This window comes from Rhinolophus ferrumequinum, chromosome 9 (genome assembly GCF_004115265.2).
Source record: "Rhinolophus ferrumequinum isolate MPI-CBG mRhiFer1 chromosome 9, mRhiFer1_v1.p, whole genome shotgun sequence".
In the NCBI taxonomy this organism is placed as follows: Eukaryota; Metazoa; Chordata; class Mammalia; order Chiroptera; family Rhinolophidae; genus Rhinolophus; species Rhinolophus ferrumequinum.
In genome coordinates, this window is record NC_046292.1 from 57,776,536 (window position 1) to 57,798,461 (window position 21,926).

At 33.8% G+C, this 21,926-nt stretch overlaps 1 protein-coding gene across 2 annotated transcripts in view; it reads left to right on the forward strand.

The window, feature by feature from the left end:
- The window catches only part of MIGA1 (mitoguardin 1), a 76,995-nt gene that overhangs the window by 27,441 nt on the left and 27,628 nt on the right, over positions 1-21,926 (forward strand). For both annotated transcript variants that reach the window (XM_033114045.1, XM_033114043.1), the window contains exon 8: positions 19,796-19,896. In XM_033114045.1, coding sequence (XP_032969936.1) covers positions 19,796-19,896 — 101 coding nt within the window. The remainder of the gene's footprint in view (positions 1-19,795; positions 19,897-21,926) is intronic.

Here is a 21,926-nt window from a genome sequence, read left to right on the forward strand (position 1 = left end):
AAAGTGAACTAGGTACTCTATTTACCTGAGGGAAATCGAGGTTGAGGGCGCAGCTGAGCCTGCTGAATTTCGGTAGTGCTTTAATGAGTTACTCTTAGGCCTGGATCTGCAGAATTCAGTATGGTGTAAACAAACCTGTGCTGCCAGCCATATGAAAGTATAGTAGCACTCACAGTCGTGTACAGCACATAATACTCGATAACAGATGACTGTGTTACTGGTGTATGTATTTACTCATTGTATCATTATTTTAGAGTGTACTCTTTCTACTTACAAAAAAAAGGCTTGTTGGAAAACAATATGCCCTTTTACCCTGGCAGCAGCCTCTTATACCTCGTGTTTACCGTTTCTCTTGATTGCACCCTTTTCTCTTGTGCTTGATTTAATCTCATGTTTTTAATAAATTTCGTGTAGCTTAAGTGTACAGTGTATATAAAGTCCACAGCAGTGTACAGTAATGTCTTAGCCTTCACATTCACTCCCCACTCACTCACTGACTCACCCAGAGCAACTTCTAGTCCCGCAAGATCTATTCATGGTAAGTGCCCTGTACAGGTGTACCATGTTTTATGTTTTACACTGTATTTTTACTGTACCATTTCTATGTTAGCTATGTTTAGATACACAAATATTTATCATGTGTCACAATTACCCACAGTATCCAGTACAGTAACATGCTGTACAGGTTTGTATCCTGGGAGCAATAGGCTTTGCCATACAGCCTAGGTGTGTAGTGGGCAATACCATCTGGGTTTGTGTAAGTGAACTCTGATGTTCCCACAACAATGAAATTGCCTAGCAACACATATCCCTGTTGTTAAGCAGTGTATGACTGTAACCAAAAGTACAGACATGAGATTCAGACTAACTGCATTCAAATTCTGGCTTTACCATTTATTAGCTATGTAATTATATAACTTGTCTAAACCTCAGCATCCTCACCTAAAAAATGGACATACAGTACCTGTTTTATAAAGTAATTATGAGGATTAAATGAAGTAATACATAAAATGTTAGGAACAGGGTAATGGTGTTTATTTGCTTGGAATTTGGAATTTCTCTGGGACACTCTGAAGAACTATCATTTACCTTTGGATATTAGGCTATGTTTTTTTTGTTTTTGTCTTTTTCTTATTCTACCTGCTTTAAGTTAGCAAATGTCAAAGTATTCTTTAAAATTTCTGGTCTACTGGTATCCTTTTCATATTATCCAGTGATGCTTTAATTTTCTTCATTAGAAATTTTTTCTGTCACTTTAAATGCGTCTTTGGGGAAAAGTAAATGCCTATGCTCCATCTACCATCATGAAATAGAAATTCTGGACATTCTGGACAAAAATCTAAGTACTACATTAACTTTTATAACATTGCTAATGTTAAGCTTGTGTTAACTGAAACTATTACATTCTTCTTTGCTATTGTTATTTTTAGATTTGTTATATTTAAGCTACACCTTCTCTCATTTGTTCCTGCGCAGTTGTTTTTTTGGACCCATGATTTAGATGCTATATTTAGTATTCCTTTGAAATTGTCATTTCTGATTCATCATCTTGAATTAAGATAGTTTTAGACTTTGATTGGACATCCTCCTCAGCATTCTATCACTGTCTAGTTTGGCTTGTTAGGTCTGGTTGGTCATCAATGCTCTCACTGAAACCATTAACAAAAAGTGCTTAAAGGAAAACTTGTTTTCTTCTACTCATAACATTTATAACACCAAATGTGTGGGTTTTCCATACCAAGCAATTTTCTAATTCTCTACATGCACCAACTGGGTGTCCTACAATGTAATTCAATTCTGACATTGACTCTCCAGAGTTCGTACAGACCTCACAGGTTAAGGTCTCAACCCCACAAGACTGCCCCCCACTCACATGCCAATCACAAGTACAGGCCTCCTGTACTTCTTACCAACTGCCTATAAATTGGAGGTTCCTAGGATGCCCTGCTTAGGCTCCACAATTTGTTAGAATGGCTCACAGAACTCAGGGAAACACTTTACTTACTATTATTGGTTTATTATAAAAGATGGAACTCAGCAACAGTCAATTGGAAGAGATGCATAGGGCCAGGTATAGGCAATGGGCATAGAGCTTTCATGCCCTCTCCAGACATAGCACCCTCCCAGCACCTGGATTTGTTCACCCATCTGGAAGCTCTCTGAACCCTGTGCTTAGCATTCTTATGGAGGCTTCATTATGTAGGCAGGATTCATTAAATCATTGGCCACTGGTGATTAACTTAATCCCCAGTCCCACTCCCCTCGGGGTCAGGGTTGGAACCGAAAGTTCTAATCATATGGTTGGTTCCCCTGGCATCCCCCAGTCTTCAAGAGTCACTTTATTAGCATAAACTCAGGTATGGTTGAAAGGGGCTTATTATGAATAATAAAAAGTGCTCCTCTCACCCTCATTACTTAGGAAATTCCAAGGGTTTTAGGATCTCTGCTCCAAGAACCCTGATAAACATATATTAATTCTTATATCACAATATCATATCTTAAAGTGGACAGGGCCAGAGTCATATCTGAGGCATGACACTTTAAAGTTACCTTAGGTCACCAAGAATTACTTTTTTTTTTTAATTTAAAAATTATTTTGAATTACAGTTGACATACAATGTTATATTAGTTTCACCAAGAATTATTGAGACACTTTGTTGTTCAACTATAAATTGAACTGATTCCACTTTCACATTTTTTATCTTGATCATGAGGAGATCATGTAATACTTTATTATATATCATACTAAAATGTATGTTATGTATCTACTTAACTAGTAATTTAGCAAAATGTAAAAAAATTTTTGAAAAAGAGACTAATATTAATTCATGTTATATTTGGAAATATTGCCAGTGCTGAACTTTTTTGCAGGTAGGTATTTGCCATCAAGTATTCATAGATGGTTTTACACTCACGTGCAAATCATATTAGTTTTGGAAGGCACATATTTCGGGTTTTATTAACAATAGGAGAACCTCCGCAAAACTTACTTCACTAATTTGGAATTCAAAATATAAACAGTACTTAATTTTACATTTGTACTGTCTATAGTAGTTTGCCAAGTTAACGTGGACAAGGTTATAGGACAGTTTAAATTCTCAGCATGATTCTTTTTAAAATATTCTTAGCATTTTTTTTTTCAGATTACAATTTGTTTATTGAAAGTCAATTATACCTATTCCCTTTTTAAAAAAACTTTTGAGTTGTTACGAGTTATTTGGTTACTTTAGATAGGTAAAGTTAATAACACTTTAAAGAACATATAGTATGATTCTAATACTGGATTATGGTGATGTTGTACAACTCTATACATTTATTAACACTCATTGAATTTACACTTCAAAAGGCGGAGTTTTGTTTTTTTTAAAGGGGGAGTTTTATGGTATGTAAATTATACTTTAATAAAGCTGTTAAAAGTACAGTACAGTTCTCTAGAAGCTAATTTTAAGTAAGTGAATTTTCGTGAATTTGAGACAGTGGGAAATAGCGCTTTATACTAAAAATTTTAAATAATGCAAATCCGCAAAATTAAGAAACAGAATTCATCAAGAATCACTTAATTCCACAGCTGGTAAGCCTGGTGAATTATAAACTATGTTTACTCTAGGGGGTGCCACTTCAGCTGGTAACCAGAAATACTGAGCATCCTTTGTCAGTATCTGTGAACCATACTATTGTTTACACGCATAGGCTCTTCTGCAAGTGGTTTTAGTGATTATTTTGCTGTTATTTTTACTTTATTGTTAAATTTACAATCGTTTTTACATTTTGTAATATTGTCATCCACATGGTCGTTAAATTACATGTTGCAAATACTGAAACTAAGATCAAATAACTGCTGATGCTCCTGCTATTAATTTAGTACAGAGCATGCTGGAAATACTGAAACTTATGCTGAGAAAATAAAAGAGCAGAATTAAAGGAGGAGTATTTTTATTTTAAAAATAAAAAACCTCAGGCATCCTGGCTCTAAAATCACAACCACTCTGTGCACTCCTAAGCCAAGTTATCATCTGGGTTAAAATAGGAAATATTTTTGGCGTTTGGGAAGCAAGTGACAGTAACATAAAACACCTTACTACAAATATTTTGTTTTAAAGCATTCTTAAAAACAGATTTTGTTATGTCACTTTTGTGCTTTAAGACTATTCTTGAAAAAGAAATACAGTAAATACTTATAATGTACTTCAACCTCTCTTTATTCCTATAAGAAGAAAGGTTTAATTAGGCAGGGTGTGAATTATATTTTAAGGCATAAATTTCCTTGCATAAAATGCCACTACCCTGTATACTCTAATTTGTCTTTTGCCATTTGTTCTGTACTGGTATTTCCTTAACCATTCTGAATTAGTGAACCTTTATTGGATCTATATGTCTAATATAGGTTCATATATGTGAACCTTTATTGGATATATCTATATTTGCTCTTACACAACAAAAGTTTGCTCCTGGCTTAAACAATAGTTATTTATTCTATTCCTCTTATTATAAAATGAAATGAAGATTTAAATTAATTCTCTAGTAATTAAAAAATGTTTTCCTTCTTCACTTGTAAGACTGTTTAATGTTAAATGCGAGGTGTTGAAATCACTAGAGGGCAGCACATTTTATCTACGTATTAGACGCCTATGACTCACAGATGCCATTCTGTGTTGCTCCCAGCACTGGAAGTTAAATTTAGGTCACGACTCTTTTTCTGGCATGTTTTGTATACACCTGCTACTGTAACTCAGAGTGAGACAGAGTGTGGAGGTTAATCATAGAGACTTGAAATATCATTAGTGTAAATTTCCATTAGTGTGCAAGTTCTTCTAGCTAATAGCATCTAGAAGTGTTATGCTTATTTATAGTTTCTGTTTTTCAGAGAATTGTTAAATTGCCATTATTAATGTATAATTTTGTTATTGTAATTTTTGAAGGTTCAACCGAAAAACTCCAATATGATTTCAATTATAGCTTAGTGGTATAGCTTAGTGGTTAAGAACAGAGTTAAACAGACATGGATTCAAATTCTGGCTCTACCACTCTTATTAGTTATGAACCCTAAGTAAGCCTTGACTTTTCTGAGACTTAGCTTCTTCATCTGTAAGATGCAGGAATATATTAGGATCAACTTTATAAAATTATGAAGATGAAATGCGATAACGTGTATCGTATTTTAGTATAATCACATGGTAAACACTTGATCTGTATTTACATTGTAGTTATATTCTAGCGTTTTTATGAGGCCTATTCTAAGATAATTTTAAAACTGCATGGTTATGGGTAGATGGATGTCAAATGGTCATAACTTCTTTTACAATGATATTATTCAGTCATATTCTCCAGACAACACTCATTTTTTTCTGGGAATTTATTGACTTTTCTCATATGATAGTAGTAACATAAATTTTCATTTCCTGAAACAAGGCATATAAGCCATGTTTAAAGTTATTTAATTAAGAAAGTAAAAAAGATGCTTTTTATAAATCTACTTTTTCTCTGTTAGAAAAGGAAATTGTCATCTGAAGGACAGATACTTTGCACAAGTATTTATTCTAGATATAGCTAAGATTATTGCTTTTCCTTGATCGCTGATCTTGCCATGTACATAGGAGGAAAACAAAAACATAATGGAGATACTCCTTCTTGCCAGCATATCCAAATTATTTAGCGAATTCTGTTGATTCTGCCTCCATAATATAACTCTCATTCTTTCTCTTTCCCCTGCAACCTCATTGTGTTTTGCTGGGATTTAATAATCTCCCAGTCGGATTCCTGCCTCCAGTCTTACTCCCTGCTGGTACCTCGTTTCGGAGTTACCTTCTTGGTACAGAGCTCTCATCTCATCACTCCCAGATTCTCAGATGACTTTCCTGTCCTGTTTGTTTTACTTCCCCCCACCCCATACTCCAGCCAAACGAAATAAGGTCTCTTCCAGAACTGAAATTCTTCCCTAAGATTTCAGTTGTGTAATCAACTCCAGGTTTTTAGTAAATTTTCCTCGTTTTTTTTTGCATTCTTTTGCTGATGCTGTTCCTTTGCATAATTCAACATGCTCTGAACCATTTTCTGTATAGAACACAGTAGTCTCCAAAGTGACTTCCTCTGTGCATTTATCTTTGCTTTTCAAGCCAGAGGAAACCTCTCATACCTTTCTCTGTTGCATAATAATGGCATTTTTTGGTCTAGGGGTACCATTTAAGGATTCATCAGTCACTGTTCTGGGTAAATTGAGAACACAAGAAAAGCCAGATATTGATGATGAAATAGCACTAACTTTATTTTGAATTTTTTTTCACTAATAGCTGCATTGGACAATGTGTGCAGGCTTTATACACCTTCCTCCTTTACCCTCAAAAAAATTCTTTGGGAAAGAGCTGAGAACGCAGAGCAAATTCCTAGCACATTTACGCAGCCGGCTGCATAAGGATTCCCTGCCTGCCTTATAATCCTTGCCATCACTTGTCCAGCTCAGGAGGGGGAGATCCAGCACAAAAGTGATGGGTTTGCAGACCTAGAGATTTCTCTAGAAGACTTGAGAGACAGCGCTCGAATGCTAATGCACATCCAGAACTATGCAGTGAACAATGACTGTACCTCATTTTTTCCTGTCTGCCTGATATTAGGCAGTATTGGCTAAATTACTCTTCTCACAGGGAGGAGCAAATGAAGAAGTGAAGGGAGCAACGTAAAGTGTTAACCCAGCATAGCTTCTTCCTGGAGGATGGAGTGGAAGTCCCATATGAATAGGAAGTCTAATGGTATCCTCAGTGGCATTGGTTACTTTCAACAGTACACTATAATTATTTATGTACATGTCCAGTCTCTTACATTAGACCTTAAGCACCTTGGGGGCAGATGGAATATTTAATTCTATTCTTTTCAATGCCTGATACTGTGGCTTCACTGTAGTATAGACACTCAGTAGGTTTATGGGTCTTACTTAACAAGATGTTTATCAGAATCACCTTTGTTAGCTTTTCAGCAACATAGATTTCTAGGCTTTGCTCTAGATCTACTGAATTTGAAACTTTGGGGTTGGGATTGTGAAATACATTTGTATTTCAAGTTCAGCAGGTGATTCTCATATGCGTTTCTGTTTAAGAGGCCTTCCCATAATATGTGGATAGTAGACATGGATAGGTAAGACGGGTGGCACTAAGAGTCTCTGCAATAAAATTTAAGAAAATTGGTGTAATAATTTTAGTTTATTATTAAATGTAGAACTTTATTTTCAGTTAAGGGGAAATTTAACCAGAACAAATTTCGTCAAAGGATATGAGGAAAACATAATGTATGACTTATGGCTGTTTTCATTTTAGCCTTAAATATATAGTTAAAGTGCTGCTTCCAGTAGGTCTGTTTCTCTATATAAAAATTGCAGAAACTACTGGTGCTTTTATTCCTTTCTCCTCTCTATAAAAAATTCTTAAGTTTTTATAGCTGTAAGGCTGGGTGTTTTGTTTGTTTTGTTTTGTATTTTTATGTTCCCATGCCTTTTTCTTCACTACAAAATGAAAAGCCAAGCATAAAAAGTATAGAGAATATTTTTTTAAGTTTTATCAAATACTAACATTTTGCAGTACATGCTTCAGATTTTTTAAATAATGGACTATATTATTGCAGTTATAGTTGAAGTAACCTATGAACCTTTTCCTGATTCTGTTTTCTCCAGAGTTACTTATTTTGCTCTTTATCATAAACCTGTACTTACACTTACATACATCATGTTCCAGTGAACATGCTTACATGGGTCTCTGTGCACATTTAGAGGCATTTAGGACAGGTTTTTAAACTGTGGTTATAACCTATTAGTATAACCTATTAGTGGTCCTAAAATCAGCTCAGTGGATTGTAGCCAACATTTAAAAAAAAAATTTATACACACACACACACGCACACACACAAAGAGTGCCAAAAAAAGTATACACATTTTAAGAAAGGGAAAAATTGTATTAAAATTGTAATACAATGAATGACGCTAGCATTCATTTGATTAACGCCATCTTTTGAGCGAATGTCATACTACACATTGCTACCGTAATTTAATTCAACTTCGAAAAGTAATTCATAAATAACATCTCTTAAAATGTGCACTTTTTGACATCCCCGGTATATACTATACACACACATATGTGAGTGCATTATTTATCTGTAATGTATATACACATACATATAACAGATACATATATACATATACAATACACACACACACACACACACACACACACACACACATAATGCATTTCTGACTTTGGATCATGGACAGGCAAGAATGACAGCCACTACTATAGATGTGGAATTGATGGATTACCAATTATGCTGGTCTTCAGCTTTATTAGCACAAAATAACTCTTTAGAATTCTTTCTCAGATCCTTCTTTTGTTTAAGGTTTCTGTGGTTGTACCAAGATTTTTAATTTTAATGTTACCACAGTTATCAATCTTTCCTTTATGGTTTGGGCTTTTTGTGTATTGTTTAGAATGTATAAGGGGAATTCTTTTGTATCTTTCTTTGGATAGTTTTACTCTTCATATTTAGAATTTTAATCTGCCAGGAGCTGGTTTTTATAAGTGTTTATTATTATTATTATTATTACTTTTTTTTTTTTTAAGACTTGGGTAACTAGTTGCCTCAGCACAGTTCATTGAATAATATATCCTCTTCTCTGATTTGAAATGCCCTCTGGCATATATGTCAAGTTGCCTTATATATGTATCTTTTCTGGACTCTCTATTTTATTAGTCTAGACACTGGCTTCATATTGTCTTAATTACTATAGTTTTGTAGTTTTATGAGTCTTGACTTTGGTAGGCTGAGTCCATTCGCTATATTCTTTTTTAAGAATTGCCTTGGCTCTTCTTAGCCCTTATTTTACCATGTGAAGATTGGGACGGCTTGCCAAGTTTCATGTAAACCTCTCTTGAGATTTTGATTATTACATTGCATTTGTAGGTCAGCTTGTGAGAATTTACATTTTTATAGCATTAATCTTTCCATCTATAAACGTGGTATGGTTCATCATTTAATTAAGTCTTTTATGTCTTTCATAATTTTTGATAATTTTCTACACAGAGGTCTTATATATCGTTATTCCTAGGTTCCTTATAGTTTTGTTGTCATGGTATCTTTTAAAATTTACGTTGTCTAATTTTTTGTTGCTGTTCTCTAAAATGTTGATACTTGCTTTTGAATATTATCCACAACCCTTCTGAACTCGTGTTAGTTCTGCCACCAGTAATTTATCATAGGTTCTATTGGAATTTTTATTTAGGCCACATATCTGTGGATGATAACATGTTTATTTTCCAACTCATACTACCCTCCACCCCCAATCTTACTGCTCTGGGTAGATTCTTACAGCTTTTTTGCCTCTGAAGAGAGCTGTGTAGAAAGGAGGACCCACCACACAGAATCAAAGACTGGACCCCTATTGCTGTAGCCTCCCAATAAGGTGCAGGAGAGTTATGGCAGGGACTCATGGAGACTGCTGAGGCAAAGGGTAGCTTAAAAATCAACCTGACTATTTAACTGTTTATCGTGTGCTTTGCCTGTGATGAAATTCAGATGAAATAAGGGCTAAAACCCTGTCTGCAGGTTGCTTCTGGTCTGATTGTCCAGTTAAGACTTATGAAGCAGTTAGACAGCAATATAGGTTAGTATGTATCTCAGTACTGAGCTATTTCGAAAGACTCAGAGCCTGAGCTCCCTACACAAAGCAGAAGACCTTTCTTTTAATTTTTCCTCCTCACTTCCATTCTTTCCCATTCTTTTCAACTGAAGTGCCCTTAGACTATTTAAGAGCTTAAGAACTTAAAAGTAAACAGATCTGGTTTGGCACATGTGGTTAATCTTTGGTTATCTGCTGCTGTTTTTTGCCAAAATATCTGAATATCTGTGACTTCTTATAATTCAGATGGAGACCCATCTGAGTAGCAGGTAAGAAGAAGATATGTACAGTACTGTTTTCTGCATGATTATATTGCCTTTTAAGTAAATAATTTGGTAAACTTTGAAAAATGGCTGTAAATGGGTGGTAGATTCATAAATATTTGTTGTAGTATTTTGACTCAAAGTATACATCAATGGTATATATGTAATTTTTGTACATATCAAATATTACACAATAAAAGTATATTTATCTTTCATATTAAACAGAAATTAGTGTTATACGAGTTATTTTGGTAAAAGTTAGCCTTTAGTTGGTCATTAAACACTAGTGAGAGATGGGTAGAATATGGGATTAAAACTTAACATCAAGGAATGATTTATACTTTAGGAGACTTCTCTTATCATATCGTGCAGGGTATTCATCATTACGTGGTTTCATAGTTTGTTTCATAGTTTATTTCAGTATCAATACATACAGAAATTAAGATTATTATTTATTCACTTTGGTTAGGCTATTAGGGCAGGACCAAATTGCTGAATTTAATACCAATGTAAAAATACACCTGATTAACAACCGATGAAGCTTGCTCACAGTTTCTTGGGGACATTATTTAGTTGATATGGTTTATATAAATAAAATTCAGGTTTATTAAGCTACACTTTCATTAGATTTCTTCTACAATTAATTGGGCTTCATAGTTTTCATGCTTATAATTTCTATAAAAAATAGTATGTATTTGCCACAGTAGTATTAGCAGGCAACTCTGAAGCCATAACTTTGATAAATGTTGTTTTTTTGGCTGAAGCAAAGGACTTTGAGATTCTTTTATACTGATGTGTAGGAACAAATTTATCCCCTAAAAACCAACCAGGAATTTTCATAGCTTTCGGAGCATTGCTTTGCATATTTCAGATGTGTGTTTAGGCCTCTTTATAATCTATTTTTATTTTTTTTTTAGCAAAATGAACTCGTAGAATCTTAGGCCTGGAATATATATTTGGCAAACATTTGATTGCCTTGAATATGTCAAACATGGCATAGGCACTGGAGAGACAAGGATGAAGACGATTTCTTTCTTGCTTTTAGGCAACACAAAGTAGTTTGGGAGATAGGCATTAAAAATTATATAGCATAGGAGTAAGTGCTATAATACCGTGTTTAGAAAGTGCTGTGGAAACACCAAAGAAAAGCATATGATTATTAATTGGAGGGCCCAAGGGGGGCTTCATAGGCATGACATTTGAAGAAAGATGGTCCACCAGGAAGACAATTGAGAAAAGGGCATTCCAAACCGAGGGAACCACATGGATCAAGGTGTATAACGGAGCCTGCGTAGGGAACTATATAAGTCATGTAATATATCTTGGGAACACAGTATATGTAGGAGAGTCGTGGGAAAGGAATCTAGAAAGGTGCACAGGAGATAAATCATGAAGGTCCTTTTTTCGTACCTTTAGGCAAAAAGGAGCCAATGAGAATTATAAGAAGTCATAATCACATTTATGTGTTTTCATGAGATTGTGGAAGTCTTGACTGACACAGTATAAATATTTTGTCTTTTTTATTCAGAGGATTTCCTTGAGATAGTGAGACATCCTATAAGGGAAAATTAGAGATTTTTCCAGTCTAGCACTGATTTTACAAATTCTCTGGCAGAGAATAGGAAAAAGCTATAAAGTGGGACCTCCTGACCACTAGAGAGACGTTATTCTTCGTTTTTGGTGAGCAGCCAGATAGAACATTTAGCAATATGTAAAAAGCTTGGCAGCAAAAGGAAATACCTCAACCTATCATCTTGAGTCAAATGTCAGACAGCCCAGAGTTGACACTCTAAGACTTTGTCCTTTTCCTTTTGTGCACAATCACTGTGGTCAGTGGATCAACTCCCTGAGGGTTTATTTTTAGGGAGTGACATGAATTACAGGCTTAACTTGTATACTCAGACCTCTAAATATACAGAGTGCAAATTGCAGAACATATGAGAAAGTTAGCCTAGTAATTTCCTCCCATGCATTAAAGCTTATAATCTTAGTTTCAAAGTTTTTAATAATACCATAAAATGAAGCCTAACTGGTGTTACATATGCAAAGTCAAAATAGGGTCAGAGGTGAAAGCAGTATAATGAAAACTGCTGGGGTGCCAGAAGCAACAGAAAATCCTGCTCCTTGCCTTTGCCTCTTTTGTATTCAGGTCTTGGATTTCGAAGTCCAGGATCTTCACTCACCCATACAAGGCCTTCATGTGCTTTAGAAAAAGGCCCATATAGCTCCTTGGGAAAGGTAGGTACCTTTGTGATAAGAAAAAGGTTCACCTTCTTCCAGGAAGATGCAGGCCCAGATTATTGGCTGGATTTCTGCTCCCACTTCTCTCATTGGCCAGGGGCCTTCGTGTAGTGTACGGAGTGACCAGCTATTCTCGGTGGCCCTGTTAAAGTCTCTTAACTGCAGAGCTAACCTTAATTACGTTTTGCTCACTTTGGTGTATCCAATCACTTCATTCTTCTCCTAAAAAACGGTAGAAGATGCCGTTACTTCTTCTCTTTCCTTCTATTACTCATTTTGCTTTGGCAGCTGTGTTTCTCAGTTACGAATCATCGTTGTTACCGTGTTTTCCTGAAAATAAGTCCTAACCGGAAAATAAGCCCTAACATGATTTTTCAGGATGACATCCCCTGAACATAAGCCCTAATGCATCTTTTAGAGCAAAAATTAATATAAGACCCAGTCTTATTTTCTGGGAAACGTGATATGTTTTGGCCCATCGTGGCATATAAGAATTTGTGATAAATAGGGAAAGCCAGAGACAGCTGTTATAGAAATCTCCATTTGGGTAGTGCTATACTAGTAGCAGGCTGTTTTTTACATGTATTATTTCACATAATACATGTGAGTAAATCATAACACATCAAGGATTGATCAAGAATTCTTTCGTTTCGGTAGATTTCATTGTTACTCTTTTCAATGTTAAGATACATTGAGAAGAAAATGTATCTTAGCTCTTACGCTTTCTGAAACTGGTGTTTTTGATTTTTATATTCAACTTTTTTTCTCTCTCAAACTATACTGTAGCATTTTAAAACAAATCAATAAAAATCTGCAGTATGGATGGGGCAGATAGTAATACAAGATACATGAAGAGCAGCAATATTTTCTACATTTCTTGTTTATTTTAACAGATTATAGCAGACTCTATTTGGAAAATAGCTTATCTTGTCAGCAGCAGGAACTTTTCCATTTTTATTAAAACCAACAAGGTTCCAAATCATACTTAAATTGCTAAAAATCATCTGGAGAGTAGCTGCTGACATAGAAGTCAGATGACATTGAGACATTTGGCAGGCTTCCTCTTCCTGTTGGTGTTACAAAACCCACAGTGGACAGCCTAGATTTTAAAAGAAGACTGGCATCTTTGGAATCTCCACTAGAATCTACTGAGGTTAAAATAGAACCTGATGCCTTCTAAGCGACAGAGAATAGAATGTGCCTTGGGATGGCAAAGTGACGGACACAGAACACCCCCTTGCACTGGTTTAAAGAAACAGATCTAGGCCTGAAGTTCCGCTTCCAGGCCTGAAGTGTCTTCTAGTTTTTTCTTTTTCTTTCTTTCTTTTTTTTTTTTTTTAACTTTAAAGCAAATTCTGCTTTGGAAAAAACTTAAGTAACATATGAATTAGGAGATTGTGAAAGAAGGAGGAAGGCTTGAATCCAGTCAGATTTTTGGCCTAAAATATATGACTGTTTAGTTATAAGTAAGCATACTTTCAATGTTTTTCCAAAGAAAAACATAGTTTATGTCTATGCATGAATATTTTAAGACTTCTGGGTATTTGAGACAGGTGAAAAAAATATTTTGAAATATTTTAGATTTACTATTTTAAAATGTTAGGGGAAAAAAGAGCTACATGGCCAAGTGTCACTGTGTGGGAACTGATAGCACATTTTTTATGTTTAATCACCCAGTTATGTGGAAAGCTTTCTTTTAGGCAATTGGATGTTAATGATGAGTCAGTAAGGGGCTTAAGCTGCATATTTCAGGTTTAGAAGAGTGTCATAAATTTAATTAGGGCTGGGTATTAGAAACATGAGAATGTAAACAGGGCTCTGAAAATAAGTTGAAGTCATATGCAAAATGAAGTCGGGCAAAATGAACCCGAGGAAATACATGAGAGGCTTTTTAAGTTAGGGATTTTCATGTCTTAAGGATGGTCAGTTTATAATAACAAGTTTTATTTAGTTTATATAAATAAATGTTTAAGTGTTTTCAATGTGTTCCATGCTCTATTGAGAACAGTAGAAAACTTCAAAAAAAAAAAAAAGGGAAGAAAACAGAAGAAAGTTCATCCACTTAAGTTATGTCAGTCCAACTGGACAGACAGGTTATATAGTCCGGCAATAGTTAACTAAAAATTCAGTTGGTATGTTAAATGGTACATACTTACCTTTTGCATAATAACGTGAATAGCTAACATGTACTGAATGCTCACTTTACGTGTATTAACTTGTTTAATCTCACATAACTCTATGAGGTGGATTTTCCCCCCCCACTTTACAAATGAAAACATTGAGGAACTGAGAAGATAAGAAACATAACCAAGGTTACACGGCTAATAAGTAGCAGAGTCAGAATTTGAATCCAGGCTGCATAGCTCCTAACCCAACACTTTTGCTGTACTGCCTTGCATGGAAGCAACAAATTACCTAATTTTTGGAGGATACTTGCAGGGAATAGTACTTGAGCTGTGTGTTATAAAGCAGTATGTGTTCCTGGGTCTCCTGGGCCAAGAGAGCAGAAGAAGAGAAATTTGTATGTTGGAGAAGATGCAAGAGGAAACAAAAGCTTGAATAAGAATACATATGGCAATAATAATACTAGCGAAAAATTATTTAGCACTTATTATATAGCAAGAACTGTACCTCCACAAATCTCTTATTTATTCCTTATGACATCTCTATGAAATCAATATTTTTATCCCCAGTTTACCCAGATAGTAAATACCAAAGCGTGGATCAGGATTCAAATGCTGGCTGGCGGACTCTAAAGCCCAAGCTTTTACTCAGTGCATTGCTCCACAAGTGGGAGTAAAGTAAATATACTCACCTAAAACTGCTGGGTCCTTTAGTAATTAATAGAAAACAGGGTTCGATAGGTAGGGTGGACAGAGATTATGGAAAGCTTTGAAAAATAGACAAGGAGCATTGAAAACTTTGAATAGAAAATGGTCTTTTTGTTCGAGTTACAATAAAGCATTGTAGTACATACGTAATTAAACCATTCCTGTTGAACAGTTACTTATATTAAATGAAATAGTCTGTGAAAGCACATAATAGTCACTCAAAAAATATGAGTTGAATCTGAATCCTCTAAAGAACTTGTATGCTCTTTGCACTGTAGATAAGATAGGAGAAAGGAATGGTCTACCAGTGCTCGCTGTCCAATAGAATTATCATGTGAGCCACAAATGTAACTTTAAATTTTCTAGCAGCCGCATGAAAAAGTAAAATGAAAGAGGTGGAATTGATTTTAATAATATATTTTCTTAAACCCAATATATATATTAATAAGATATTTTATATCTTTTGGTACACAGTTTTCAAAATCCATTGTGTATTTTACACTTACAGCCCATCTCATTTCTGACTGGCTACATTTCATGTGCTCAGTAGACACATGTGGCTAGCAGCTACCGTGTTTCCCTGAAAATAAGACCTAGCCAGACCATCAGCTCTAATGCGTCTTTTGGAGCAAAAATTAATATAAGTGGTCTTATTTTAAGACCGGGTATAATATAATATAATATAATATAATATAATATAATATAATTTAATACCTGATCTTACTTTAATATAAGACCGGGTCTAGTATAATATAATACTCGGTCGTATATTAATTTTTGCTCCAAAAGACGCATTAGAGCTGATGGTCTGGCTAAGTCTTATTTTTGGGGAAACACGGTACCAGACTGGACACCACAGTTCCATAGTTTCATAGCATGGAATCTGGTGTCAGATGACCTGGGTTTGAATCCTGCCATTCCATTTCTTAACTGTGTGAGTAAGGACCAGTTACTTAACTTTTCTGCACCTTAGCTTCTTGATATATAAAATGAAAAAGATAATATTACCTACCTCAAAGGGTTATTGTGAGTGTATTATAAGATTTTATGTGTAAAGCATATCACTTGGTTTCTGGCAAATATAAGTGTAAAATAAATGTGTATTAATTTCATTACATTTTTATTGATTTATTATTATGTATTATGTATTATGTATTATTATTTATATATTAATTTCATTACATTTGATTTATTATTGTTGTCATTAAATTGCAAGCATCTCTTATTTTCCATGTCGTCTTTCTGCAAATAGATGATTATCCCCAGGTAAACATTCCCACTTAAAATTCTAAACCAATCACTGAATAGCAAAGAAAGATTGATGAGCTAGGAGAAAAAAGATTGTGAGTGGTGTATGAGTAGCATTAGACTCTACTACTGATAGTGGTATTCCCCTATAGGGTGTAGATAAATTATTATCAATTTGCTATTATAGTTAACAGACTCATCAGATCTTGTGACTTTTTAACCTACCATCATTATAGATGCTTCTACCAGGGAATACAATTCTTGTCCAATAATAATTTGCAGCTTTACTGCCAACATTGAAATACAGAACATATTTCATTGTCTTTTCTGCTTTCAGCCATTTGGGGCCAAAAATATATAGATTTATTATTTTCTTTCCTTCAAAACTCTTAGAGGAAAGTTCACAAAACCAAAAAAAAGTACAGTGATTTATTACACCCTCTTGTGTAACTATCATGTAAATCAAAAAATAAGACATTACCAAATTCCTCAAAGGTCCCCTTGCACCCCCTCCCAATCAATGCCTGTTCACTAGCCCCCCAAATTAACCACTGTTCTGTTCCTCATGATAATTACTTCCTGGTTTTTATTTATAGTTTTACAAACTAAATGTGTAGTCCTGATCACTATAGTTTAGTTTTGCCTGCTTTTGAATTTCAATGCGAATGAAATCATACATATGATTCTTCACTCAACATACTGTGAGATTCATCCACATTCTTGCCTGTAGCAGTAATCCAGTCACTTCGATTGTTGCGTGGTATCTCATTGTATGAATATACTACAATTTGTGTATTCTCTGGTAGATGCACATTGGTTTTTCCCCCAGTTTGAAACTATTGTAAATAGTGATGTTATGAACATTCTTATGCACATCAGCATGCATTTCTGTAAAACACACGCAAGGATAGAATTGCTAGGTCATAGAGAATGCAGTCTTGAACTTGAACACCATAGATAATGCCAATCTTTCCACAGTGATTCTACCAAGTAACATTTCCACCAGTGGTATGTGAAAGTTTCATTGCTGTACATCCTTAACAAAAAAAATCGCCATTTTTCCCAAGTTAAGAATTCTGGTAGGTGTGTAATGATATCTCATTGTGATTTTAGCACATTTTTCTGCTAAGAAAAATTTGGTAAGAGAATATTTCTGCAACTGTTGACTAAGATGAAGCCTTTTCAATTTTCCATACTGTCCTTGTCTTTCAATTGACCACAATCAAGAGTTGATGCTACTTTTTAGAAAAAGTATTTTAAATTTTAATTGGATGCATGAAAGCAGTCAGTCTGAGATATTGCCCAATATTCTTTCTTTATACTTTTTATTGGCTTATCTGAAAAACAGATGTATTGTTTTTCTTCATCATTATAAAGCTGCCATTCCAGGAATCATAACAGTTACTGAAATGAGAGATATGGTCTGTGGTTTACAAAGTTAGATTTAATGAATAAATCTTTCCAGTTCCTCTGAGCCATTTTTCTTTGTTAGGTTTTTTTTTTTTTTTTTAAATAAAGTACAATCATGGTAACTGATCTGGATGACATTGAGAGGCTGGTTTCTGTTGAGTGAAGTAAAACAGACTTTTAACAGCTTGTGGGTAATGTCTCAAAGGTAAAGTGACATGAGATAAATGTCTGTGTTCCATTCTGAAAATAGCAAAAGGCATATGTAACAAAGATTTAACTTAATTGACTTGTAATTTAATTCTGCTTTAAAAGTGCTTTGGCAAAATGAAAATTGTACTGTGATTTCTTTTTGCACAATTAATACTAACAATGGAAAATAATTAGGAAGATAAAGGTTTGAAAGTTGTAAGTGCCAAATCAATTTTACAAATAATCTCAAAGTTTGTGTGAATTTTTAAAAATCATATATGCACTGAAAAGAGAATAATGAAAATTTTTCTGGATAATTGAGTTTCCAAAAATATCAGTTTTTCAGGTATTTATAAATGTAAAACAATTATATTGTTGTGTTCTCAAATTTGATGAAAAAATTTAAATTTCTAAAAGAACATGTATTTTTGAAAATAGAATGATTTAACCTCAGATTTTATTCCATTAATAGTCATTTAATAGTAGAAGGATTTTAAGCTGACAAGATAGGTACTTTAAAAGGATTGCTGTAAACTTCATTTGAAAACAATTATAATTTATTTAAACTTGGAAAATAAATGGTAAAACTGTTAAATATGGTCCCACCAAATGTAAAGTAGTAAAAAAAAAAAAGCAATGTGTATGGTTATTTTTGATACTTAATAGGAATGAACTTTATACCAGTTAGGGCTTATTTGCTTTTCTGTTTGGCTTAGAATTTGGAATATAAATTGTTTGCAAAACTTTTGAGTTTAAACTAAATTAATGGTTTGGATTTTTAAAAGCTTTACACTTTCTGTATAGAATCACAAAATGTGTTTTCTGTTACTTGGAGGTTTTAATCTTGAGACTTGGGAAATTTCTGGTAAAGGTAATGAACTTTATTTAAGGAAAAATTATGGAATAGAAATTTGGCTGAATAAAAGCCAAAGAAATCCTGGTTTCTTTTGAAAGAAGATAAAGTATCTGATAAATTTATCAGATTGAAAATCAAAATAAGAAAAATCTGAATATATTTGTTCTTTCTTTTCTCCTACTTGTGATACATTTTGAAGCGTATCAGTTGTTTACTACAATGTAGTCACATCTGTAAGCAAGTACAGTACTTATTTGAAAATTTAATGTTAAAAAATTCCTGATGACATTAATAGTATGTGAAAATATGGACAGCCACATTCATAATGTTGAATTTTGCTACTAATAGGTAGCCTGTCAAGACAGATTAACTATTTGCAAATGTATTTAAACTTTTCCAGCCCTTTAAAACCATTGAGGCAGTTATATTTGACTCTCAATTAAGTAGAGCGAACATGAGGGACCTAGATGTCATCATTTTTGGCTTTTCAGTGTTTTAAAGTAGGCCTTAAAGACTGAAGAATTCAGACATATCTTCATGAATTGTTATAATTGATCACCATAGCACAAGTGATAAGCCAGGCATTTTATGTTAATAATTCATTTAATTTGAATGAACCTACCAGTTCTTTCAGTTTGAGCGAGGCCACTTGCAACTAAATTGCTCTGTTTCAAACTGTCTTTGGTATATACCTGTGCTGATTTTACCATGTATGGTACATAATATAACTCTAGTTATTATACATAAATTTAAGTTATTATATAATTAAAAACTTTTTAAATCTGAAATTAAGTTTAAGTTATTATATAATTAAAAACTTTTTAAATCTGAAATTAAGTTTAATCCCTTTTCAAAGCAAAAATGTCTACTTTCTAGCACTTTCAGCTCTGCTTGGCAGTATTTCAGAATCAGTTAAACAATGCATACACTTTGAGAGTCCTGTCAGGTTATATCCCATTGATTTGATTGTTTTCCTTTTAGATTCCAGTAGTCTAAGTACTGAAGTTAAAAAAAAAAAAAAAGGAAGAAAAACCAAGTACAGAATATAAAATGTGGCAGTCACAAGGAATATCAATTTCTAAACTTTGCATCTTTTACTTTTAAGATAAAGATACAGATGTCACTGTGAAAGGGAATGTGGATGACTTTGGCCTGCGAGACACCTTGAGCATTGCATCAACCGACTCCTTTGCTTCTGCAGCAGAGGTAGGAAATGTATGTTCCTAATGACGGTTCCTCATTCTTTTTCAGCTGGAGAGTACAGTTCTGCCATTGTGCTGTAATTCAGTTCAGTAGCCATTTATTTAGCTACCATGTAGTACATAGGTACAAAAATGAATATAACATGAATGTAAGTTCCCACAGGAGCTCATAGTCTTTTTAAGGAGTTGAACATGTAAACACATACTTTAGATGGGCCCTTTCATATAATGTGGATTTTGGGTGAGGCATATTATAAGTATCTTGATGGAAAGCAGTTGACCTTATATCAAGAGTCTTAAAATTGTTCAGATTCTTTAGCTCAGAAGTTATACTTCCAGATAGTTTTTCCAGGGAAGTGATAAGATTCAAAGATTTATATATGAAAATATTCACTGTGGCATTTTAATAATAATGAAAAATGGAAACAGTCTAATGCCAAATTATGGGGCATCCATAAATCAAAATATTATGGTGCATAAACATGTTTGTAATCATTTTTAAAGACCTGGGAACATATGTTAAATGAAATGAGTAGTATATAAAGCTTTCTATAGAAAGCATGATTGTGATTTTGTAATAGGAAAAGAAAGAAAAACATATGGTATATAATTATTTAGAGAAAAAAACGCAAGATATAAATATACTAATGTGTAAACAGTGGTGATTACTGAATTATAAACCTATGGGTAATTTGTTTTTCTACTGAGATTTAAATTTTGTATCAAAAGAATGCTTACAAAGTGGTCATCTTTTTATAATTTTTTCTACTTAAAACAGGTTTAAAAAGCACATGTAGCCAATTATATCTTAGAATAATTTCATTTTTATGGTAGATTTTGGATAGTAATGCTGTTTTTTAAAAATACAAGCAGTATCACACATCTGTAATTAATGTGTGAATTCAAGCTCTAGTGTGGAAAGCTTTCGTTATTCCAATATCCTATACCCTAAGCCTGATTCTGCCTTTATTAAAGCTGTACCAACCATAATCTTTCAGCCTCTCAAGATTTTTCTGTATCTGTATATTTTAGTTACTGCTTACAGTGTCATCTCCTGAATTGTTTACATTTTTCTTTGTATTTTTGTACTTGTAAGTTTGCAGTAGACATATTTACTTGTTCATGGAAAAACTATTTCCTCTTTTATAGTTCAACATATATAGCCTTATCTTTCTGTTCTTTTTTTTAAATATTTTTTCCAGCTTTATTGAGATACAGTTGACATACAACATTATGTAAGTTTAAAGTATACAATGTGATGATTTGATACATGTATGTATTGTAAAATAATTACCACAATAAGGTAATTAATACTTCTGTCACCTCAGTTTTGGTGTGTGTGTTGAGAACATTTAAGATCTATTCCCTTAGGAAATTTCAAGTATATAATACAGGATTGTTGACTGTAGTCACCATGCTATACATTAGATCCCCAGGTCTTATTCATCTTCTCACTGGAAGTTTGTACCCTTTGACCAACATGTCCCCCTTTCTCTCACCCCTCAGCGCCTGGCCACAGTCATTCTGCTGTCTGTTTCTATGGGTTTGGTTTTTTTAGATTCCACATGTAAGTGATGCCATACAGTATTTGTCTTTCCCTGTCTGATTTATTTCACTTAACATAATTCCTTCAAGGTCCATCCATGTTGTCACAAGTGGCAGGATGTCCTTCTTTCTCATGGATGAATAATATTTCATTATATATATATATACACACACATATGTATATATGTATATATATATATATACAATTTATATATATGTATATTTATATATAAATCACACCTTTTTTATTTGTTGGTGGACACTTATTTCCATACCTTGGCTATTGTGAAAAATGGCTGCAGTGAACATGGGTGTGCAGACATCTCAAGATAATGATTTTATTTCCTTTGGATATATACCCAGAAATGGGATTGCTGGATCATATGGTAGTTCTATTTTTACTTTTTACAGAACCTCTGTATTGTTTTCCATAGTAGCTGTACCAGTTTACATTCCCATCAAACACTGTACCATGGTTCCCTTTTCTTC